We start from the raw sequence: 9682 nt of genomic DNA, 5'->3' as shown, positions 1-9682 counted from the left end.
AAAAAAAAAAAAAAAAAGAAGAAGAAGAATAGAGAATAAATTCAGAACAAAGTTAAAATAAAACAAGGGAAAAGAGCAAATGGAAAGTTTTTAGAACACCTAAAAAAAAAAATACAAAGGTGCTCTGGTGATGCAGTGGTTAAAGCACTTGGCTGCTAACCAAAAGGTCAGCAGTTCGAATTCACCAGCCACTTCATGGGAGAAAGATGTCACAGTCTGCTTCCACAAAGACTTACAGCCTTAGAAACCCTATGGGGCAGTTCTACTCTGCCCTCTAGGGTCGCTATTAGTAGATGACCATGGGGTAAAAAAGTACAGAAATGAGCTACTTCCCATCACACTCTCTTCAAAACTGAAAGGGCCACCCACACTCCAGTCCCAGGACACAGAGTTTGTAAAGTCCTTCATGATAAAAGGAAGCAAGTCACCCACTCAAGTACAGATAACAAGAAATGGGCTCTCCTGTTCCTAACTGTTCCCTTCCTTCACTGTGTTTCCACTCTGGTGGCGTAGTGCCTAAGGCATTTGACTGCTAACCAGAAAGCTGGCGGTTCAAACCCACCAGCCACTCCTTGAAAAGGACATTCTATTTCCATAGAGATACCTCCTTGCAAACCAATTCAACTCCAAGCAGTGAGGGGTTTTTTTTGTTTGTTTTGTTTTTAACTGTTGTAGAAGTCAGATCCAAACACAAAACCATTAGATTGGGAGTGTAGCTTCTGTCCCTCAAAACCACATACCAAACACAGAGAATAAAATGCTTTTGAACGTAGAATTAAAATAAGTCCAAATGTGATAACAGTACCCCCAAGAGAAAATGCAAAGTACAATCTACTACACATACCTCTTCCTTTTGAGATGAGGTGTTCTTGAAAACCAAAATATAAGCTTGCTTTTACAATCTGTTTAAGATGAATAAAACTCTACCTTTGATATCCTTCTTAATTTGCTTGCTTTTAAGCTTCCCTTCTGTTTTCTAGCACAAATTAGTTTGTACTTCTGAAATGAAGATCCCTGGATAATTAACCCATAATAGGCAATAACCACCTTGGACATCGACGAGAACAGCAGCAATATTAAAGCACCGTGTTTGCAACAAGTTTTCATGAAAGAGTTAATTATGAGCATCTGCATCCCAGAAGGGTAGGTATATAGAAGCAACCCCTCTCTCCTTTTAATGCCAATTCACTAGTGTGAACATGGGGTAGGAGAAGAGGGATTGGGCAATATACTGAATACTGTCACACTAAGAGAACAGGCGACCGAAGTCCCCAAATTCACCACGCAAGCCAATTAAGGCTAGATTCAAAATGTAATTTACCAGAACCTGTCTCCCAGTCTCCTAACGGTCAGGCCCTTGCTTGGGGAGAAGGGGGAGTTGGTGGTAAAAGTTTACCTTAGAAGGCTGCACTGAACAGTCAGGCCTTTCAGAGCTACCCAAGGCTCTGGCCCTGAGACCGAGGCTGAGCGGGGCTAGAGAGGTGCGCGGGGGGTAGTTTCGCAGCGCCACAGGTTCCTCCGTTCGGAGCTGGGCCCGGCTCCCACAGGTGGGCGGCGCTAAGCCTCCCGGACTCTGGCAAGAAGAGAGGGGGAAACGGTTCCCCCAGGAACTCGGGGGTCTGGGGGAGCCCTGGGGCTGAAGGGTGGCTTTGCCTTAAGACCGCAACGTAAAGGGAAGCTTCAGGATTGTCAATTGCTTCATAGTCCTTCCCTCCACTGGGCGGTTACTGGCTTGCGGCTAGAGTCCCGTGGAGAGACGGGCCGTGTGCACCTCCTACCATCATCCCCGCAAGCACCAGCCTCCTCCCCGGGCGCGGTTAATCCGCACGGCCGCGGACCGCCCGCTAGTCGGCTGCATGCGCCCTGTCACGTACATGCCTGCACGACCACACGCGGCGGGGGGAAGGGCGCCCGAGGACCCGAGGAGCTCTAGCCCCTTTCCGGCTGTTTCTCGCCCCGGCCTGACCCAATTCCCCTTCGACTCACTCCCGCAACCCCTTACCCGTGTTCGCCTTGATGTTCTCCCGCAAAAAGTGGCCGCTAGAGAGATGCTGGAGGCCGAAGTTCTGGGCAATCCTCTGGCACACGGTGCCCTTCCCCGAGCCGGGCGGCCCAAGAATGACCGCGCGCAGGAGTTTGGAAGCCATTGCATTCACGAGGAGGCGGACGACCAAAAAGACGGCGACCCCAGAGGGAGCCCCGGGAACTTTGTTTCTTCTTCCTCTGTCCCTGACACCTTCCGCTCCCGCGTGGACTTGCCAGCCACCCTGAAGGGGAAAGGAAAGACTTTTGAGACAACCCCTCCCTTTAGCCCCGCGCCCAGGCGGACTTAAGGCGGAGTAGCGCGCCACGCTACACCTCCCCGCCCTCATCAGCCTCCTCGCCCCCACGCAGCGATTCTGCAGCACTCCAGAGCCCCCGCCCCTAGTGTGGTCAGTCTGCGGGGGCAGAGGTCAGCCCCGCCAGCGCCAAATCGATCCCTTCCTCTATCTTGCACCCGCCCCTGCGTTGAGGAGGGGGCCCGGAGGCTGGACATCCCCTCGCCAGTCTCCTCTGAGCCAATAAAACCAGGAAAGGGGGTGAGTGTAAGCACGCAACCCACCGCCCCACGCACCAACCAGCCTGTGGGCTGAGCCTCTGCCCGGGTTCCCGCACGTGGGCAGCGTTTAGTTCGCACCACGGCCCCTCCCCCGCGGCTGTCACATCCTCCAGATTCACAGCGGACGCCGCTGCCAGCCGGCTGCGTGGACTCGTTGGGGCCCAGAGGGAGGTCGAGCGCCCACCTCTGCCAAGTACTGCCGAGATGCCCTCCCCCTCCGCGGGGCTCGCGAGTAGCCGGAGCTCGGCGCCTCTCTACAAAGAGCAGTCAAATAAACACACACCTCGGCTGGGAAGCGGCGCGCCGAGTGGCTTCCAGCCCAGATCCCGCTGGGCGGCGCCGCCTCCGCCCGCCCCCACTCCGCGCCCTGGCCGGCCGCGCGGGACTCGCGCCTTACGTAACCCCGGAGACCAGATCCGCGCTAGCTGCGGGCCCGCGTCCCCTCCCCTACCCGCGGCTCTGCTCCCTAACCCGCCCTCCCTGACCCACGTGCTCCCCAGGACCCAGTGGGGTCTGCGGGGCGAGGGGCAGAGGAGAAGACGCAGAGGAGGAAAACTCCTTTTTTGGGGTCACTATGAATTGGAATCGACTGGACGACAATGGAGGGACCAGGTATACTGGTAATGGGAAAGAAATATACAACTTGTTGAGCTCCTACTGTGAGTCAGTTTCGGTAAAAGGTGATTTTATGATGTGACAATCATTCAAGCTTAGGGTAGTTACAGATGAAACGATGCTCAGAATACGGCCATTCATTCATTGATTGATTCATTCAACAAATGTTTATTGAACTCCTGCCTCTTGCCAGACACCATTCTAGGCGATTGGGATATAGTGGTGAACTACAGAGAAAGACGCCCGCCCTCGTAAGGGCTGCATTCTGGTGGGCCTTTCAAAACCACGTCAACATCCGAAGCCCAGCTCCTAGAAGACCAAGAGAGCCAGGACAGCTGCTCCCCTGCACTGAAGATCTTGTAATAGACTTATTCCAACTTGTTCAGCGACCAGATGTAGACCCTGTCGTGCAACTCACCAAATCCAACCTGGTGCTCTATGTCCTCCCTCCTCCCCTTCACATCCCAATTCATGTTCTTGTGAACCTTTTCCCACCCTAGCTAGTGTGATAACCCATACATAGCCTCCTGCTTCCTGGCCAGTCTACCTGCCAGAGACATTGCTAAAGTGCAAATCAATTTCCATTAGTTTGGAGCCTCGGGTGTTATCTTCCTTTAAATAAAGTAAAAAAAAAAAGTTTTCAGCAGGATCACACAGGTGCTTTCTACTCACCTTGTATTTTGCCAGCCCTCTCTCCTTTTAGCTCCTTCCACAGGCCTCCTGCCTTCCGGAAATCCAGTACAGAATCTGAGCACTACTTCTCACAAAGTATGAGAAGTGGAGGGACATAGATAATGGGGCCGTGTAGAGAGGAACCTGTTAATTGATTCCAGGCTGCTCTGTCTGTGTTGTGGAGAGGAGCAGAGCTTGACATAGTATCTGGTTGCCCAGCCCTTCAGCCTGACAGCCTCCTTCAAGCACAGAATGGTCCAGATAGTGCCTAGTCTCTGGCTACCTGGAAGCATGCTCAACCCCAAGTCCCCAGCAGGCTCATTTACCTGCTTGTCAAAGCCCCAGGCTAAATAGAGCACACCCCAAATTCTCTAAATAATCTCAAAGAGTGTGCTGTAAACCTCAGAAGGTTTTTATACTGAGCCTTCAGCCAGTCCCCTGGGAGCAAAGAAGAAGAGCTTCTGTAAGGGGAACTTAAAGCTCCCTCTTTTCCTTCTACAACACCTGCTATAATATATAGCAGATACTTCTGGACAGTGGTTCTCAACCCTGAGCATGCACCAAAACCCCACAGAAGGCTTGTTAAAACAGATCATTGAGTTCCCAATCCCACATTTCTGATTTAGTGGGTCTGGTGTGGGGCTTGAGAATTTGCATTTCTAACATTCCCACAGTGCAAACTGCTCTACTGCTAGCCTAAAGGTTGGCAGTTCCAACCTACCCAGCTGTACCATGGAAGAAAAGGCCTAGCAATCTGCTTCTGTTATGATTACAGCCAAGAACCATTATTGAACATTTTGATCAAAGATTCTGTAGAAGAAGCCTGATCAAAAGAGAGAAAATGCAGAACAATTTTAAGTTCTCATGGCCTTGAGACTTTCTGGAGCCATGGAAGCTGGATAAACCCCTGAAACTACTGTTCTGAGATAATCTTTAAACCTTAAACTAAAAATATTCCCCAAAGCCTTCTTAAAACCAAACAGTAGTTTAGCTTAACTAGCAAAAAAATGTCTGCCATGAGCATAATGCTCTTTAAAGAACTATCTATATGGGATCAAGGGAGCTCTCATGCCTAAGGCTTTTGACTGCTAACCAGAATGCTGGTGGTTCAAACCCACCAGCTATCCCCTGAATGGAAGACTGGGCAATATACTTCCATAGTGATACTGCCTTGAAAACCCAAGGAGGGGACACTATGAGTCGAATCTGACTTGATGGCAGTGAGTGTGGTTTGGTTTGATATGGATGGGATCAAATTGACAACAGCTCAGAAGATAAGATAGGACTTAGGGGACAGTGAGTTTATGTTAATGGGGGGGGAACACTCAGAAAATGATAGTGAGAATGGTTGCACAACTCACAGAAGGCACTAAATTGTATATGTAGAAACTTAAATTGGTATACGTTTTTCTGTGTATATTCTCAACAACAAAATAACTTAAAAAAAAAAAGGAGTATAGCCAAGAAAACTTTATGGAGCTGTTCTACTGTATCATACGTAGGCTTGTTGTGAGTCAAAATCCACTCTTCCACAACTAACAACATCAAATTTCCAGGTGATGCCAAGTCTGCTGATCTTGAGACCATACTTTGAAAACCACTGCTGTAATGAAAAGAACGTTAAATTGAGACAAGAGAGATGTGTGGTCTCTTGATTCCTCTGCCCACTGTGTGACCCTTAAATCATGCCCTTCACTCATGCCTTTCTAAAATGGGGAGGTTGGATTTAGAACATCCCTATGGTTCCTTTTTATCTACCAAAAACTGATTCTGTAAGTACCCACAAGAAAAACAGCTACTCACTGCCCACAAGCTACATGACCTGTCTTGCCCTATCAACTGGTTCTTTTGCGTACATTGGAAATGCCTCTACCAACATCAGTTTGTAGAGTCAACAGTGCTAAACACACATATGGTCCTAGGACTTTATATTTTACTTAGCTTTTTTAGGAGCTTAGATTATGAAACAGAAAAAGGATTTGTAACACAGGCAAAGTCATTAGAGAAAAGCAGCTGAGACTGGAACCTAAAATTTCACAAAAGAGTCTACAACTGAGCATCCCCGTGTGCAGCCACCTCAGGATCCCAAAGATCATTGACAGAAGGGCAGCAGAACAAGAAGAAACAGAATTTAGAATCAGACAGACCTGGGATCAAATTTCAACAGCAACATTTATTAACTCCGTAAGCCTTTTGATCTCTTTGAGCCTTAGCTTGCTTATCTGTGAAAGGGAGATAATACCCACCTTATGGGCTTCAGATGAGGCTTAAATGAGATAATGTATACAAAGGACTTAATACAATGTTCAATATATAATAAGGAGCTCTGGTGGCATAGTGCTGAAGGCATTTGACTGCTAACCAGGAGGCTGGTGGTTCAAACCCACCAGCCACTTCTTGGAAGGAAGGTTGGGCAATCTACTTCCATGGTAATACTACCTCAGAAACCCAAGGAGGGGTCACTATGACTGGGATCCAACTCAATGGCACTGAGTTTGTTTTTTTTTGTTGTTGTTGTTCTGGTGGGGTAGTGATTAAGGCATTTGGCTGCTAAAAAATAAATAAATAAATAAAAGGTCGGTACATTGAACCCACCAGCCACTCTGTAGAAGATAGATGAAGCAGTCAGCTTCTATAAAGATTTACAGCCTTGGAAACCAACGGGGTTCACTGTGAGTAGTAATTGACTCAGTGGCAGTGAGTGTGGATTGTTTTGGTTGGCTATATAATAAATATACAATCATGAACATCATCCACACCATTATTAATCATGGGCCAATTATTTAGCCTTCCTGATCTCAATTCCTGAATGATGAAGAATAAATGAGATAATATAACAAAACACATAGCAGGTTCTCTGGCACTTGGAAGGTAATAAATAATAGGTCTTCTTACTGGAAGAAGTCCTGGTGGTGCCATAATTAAGACCTTGGCTGCTAGCTGAAAGGTTGGCAGTTTGAATCCACTCAGCCCCTATAAAGATTACAACCTAGGAAACCCTATGGGCAGTTCACTTGTCATATAGAGTTACTGTGAGTCAGAATTGACTCAATGGCACACAACAACAACAACGTTATTATTAGAGGATCTGTGAAAATTAGGGAAACCCTTAGTGAGATGGATTGACACAATAACCTCAATAATGGGCTCAAATACATTACAGATAATGGAGGTGGTGCAGGACCAGGCAACATTTTGTTATACATAAGGTCACCATGAGTCAGAGCTGACTCCACAGCAAGTAACAACAATTACATTCTTATCACAGAGGGCAGTGATAGTTCAGTGCAGTATGTTCACCTGCCACACAAGTTCCATTCGCAGCCAATGGCCCTTATGTGCAGACACCACCCATCTGTCAGTGGAAGCTTGAGTTTTGCCTTGATGCTGAACAGGTTTCAGTGGAGTTTTTAGACTATGATGGACTAGGAAGAAAAGACTGGCTATCTACTTCTGAAAATTGACCAATGAAAATCCTATTGAACACAATTGTCTGGTCCACCACCAATCCTGGGTTTGGACTAGACTGGGCAACATTTTATTCCTTTGCGCATGGGGTCTCCATGAGTCAGGGGCCTACTCAACAGAAGCTAACATAATTTTTATTACATATACTCAAGTAACTAACTTCATACCATTTCCTTTTCCTAGAGTTTTTAACCCCTTTATAAGATTTATTACAGTCTGCCAAATATTACACAACTATTTGTTATGTGTTTGTCTATACACTACAACACTATATAAGCTCTGAGGGCAGAGGCTCAGTTTTATTCATCTTTGTATCCTCAAAAACATGGCACTTTGCCTGTAATATATACTCTGTTAGTATTGGTGAGTTTCACTCCTGCTCCTAACACACACAACATCAAGCTATGTTGCTCTCTGCAATTCCACTTAGGTGGTAATTTATACATCCACACTCATCCAATTCTGACAAGCTTGCAGAGAAGGCAGTGCAGAGAGTCTTTTTCCTGCTTTACAGATGAGAAAACGAATATTCTGAGAAATTGAGTGAGCTTCCCAAGGTCACAGAACTAGTTGGTGGTACAGGTGGGACTCAACACAGATTCTCTAATTCTGAGGCCAGTGCTTTTATTTTTGAAACTTCATCCATTTCTGTACAACTTTCACAATTTTTCCATAACCTTGTACCGCCTTGGCTTTTGTCTGCTTATCATGTTTCTTCATATTGATTCATTTTGTTTAAATAATTTATTTGAGAAGGAAACTGTATATCATTCACTAACTATAAATAAGTAAATGCAGTAAAATGAATAGAAGAATAATAAAGCTACCACATTCCAGCTGGAATCTACTGTCTATCTGCCAATGAAAGTTCTAACCTTAATCTTTGTTTAAAAAAAGTGAAAGGAGATATTTAGCAAGTGTTGGAAAGGTGTTTAAGATATACCATGTCTAAAGGAGACTTACTTCTTATCTCTAATCACATGGTCAAAATAAAATTTTAAAAGGAATACTTTATTATTATGCAGATTATTATTTAAAGCCAGGCCCATGTACCACCTAGAATTATCTCTAGCACCACATCAAATTACCTCTTGCTCTATCAGAGATACATATTACACACTAATGTCCTTCAAAGTACATTAACATTATTCTTTTTAATATGAGGCACCAAGATGTTTTTCATAGTATGACCATTCCAATCACAGTATGTTGATATGATACCGATCCCTTTCTAAAATTATACACCTATTCTTCCAGCTGTCACACCTCTCCTACATTGCCTTTCTATTATAATTTCAGGTTTAGGTCTGTTGTAATTAATGGAAACTTTAAGCTTCTTGAATATAGCAGCTTCATCCTGTTTATCACAGTGTCCACACAGTTTGTATAATGTCTAGTACATGGAGGGCAGTGAAATGGGTTTCTCTTCTATATGATTCTGGCCTTGGGTTTATATTTCTGCCAAAAATTATGGGTTGGGCCACAGCCTGCTCTGTGAATGGTCTATTTTACATACCTTGTAAGAAGTGGTGAGTTAACTATGCACATGAGGTGAGTAAAACCCTTGTGGGGATTGGTATATTAATATGCAAATTAGATAACTGTAGCCTATTGAGAAAATTGGTCAGTTTATGGCCTTAGTGGAAGGAGTAGGCTTATAAAAGGGCCAGTGCCACAGAGCTTGAGGGGAACCTCACTACCATCAGGAAGAGCCTGGAGTGCAGTGCATCCTTGGGACCAGGAGTCCCTGAACTGAAGACTTCCTAGACCAAGATGACAGAGAGATCTGTAATACTGGAGATGGTGCAGCTACAGCATGAGCAGCAGAAACCAGAAGACTGGCACTAAGCATCTGCAGTGGGCTTGCTGACCCATGGAGCAAGAGACTTGAGTGGCTTTGGCCATGAAACTTGCTGGTGAGAGAGTGCCTTCAGGTACTTCCTAGTGGAGCTGTTGTTATGTTGTTGTTAGGTGACGTTGAGTAGTTTACGACTCATAGTGACCCCATGCATAGCAGAATGAAACACTGCCCGATCCCGTGCCAACTCCATGATCCCTGCTATACTTGAGCCCATCATCACAGCCACCGTGTCAATCCATCTTGTTGAAGGCCTCCCCCTCTTTCATTGACCCTCCACCCTACCAAGCATGACATCTTCTCCAGGGAATGGTCCCTTCTGACAACATGACCAAAGTAGGTAAGACAAAGTCTGGCCATTCTCACTTCCAAGGAGCATTTCGGGTGCACTTCCTCCAGGACAGATCTGTTAGTTCTTTTAGCAGTCCATGGTACTTTCAGCATTCTTCGCCAGCACCACAACTCAAAAG

At 45.9% G+C, this 9682-nt stretch overlaps 1 protein-coding gene across 1 annotated transcript in view; it reads right to left on the bottom strand.

Moving 5' to 3' along the window:
• AK4 (adenylate kinase 4) overlaps positions 1–2147 on the bottom strand; it is a 132399-nt gene extending 130252 nt beyond the window's left edge. Inside the window, exon 1 of the mRNA XM_007959201.2 lies at positions 2003–2147. Coding sequence (XP_007957392.1) covers positions 2003–2147 — 145 coding nt within the window. The remainder of the gene's footprint in view (positions 1–2002) is intronic.
• Between the last annotated feature and the right edge of the window lie 7535 nt (positions 2148–9682).

Source organism: Orycteropus afer, unplaced genomic scaffold (genome assembly GCF_000298275.1).
Source record: "Orycteropus afer afer isolate SDZICR_OR568_19922 unplaced genomic scaffold, OryAfe1.0 scaffold00016, whole genome shotgun sequence".
Classification (NCBI taxonomy): Eukaryota; Metazoa; Chordata; class Mammalia; order Tubulidentata; family Orycteropodidae; genus Orycteropus; species Orycteropus afer.
Note: the sequence above shows the minus strand (reverse complement) of the source record. Positions and strands in the feature narration are given on the sequence as shown.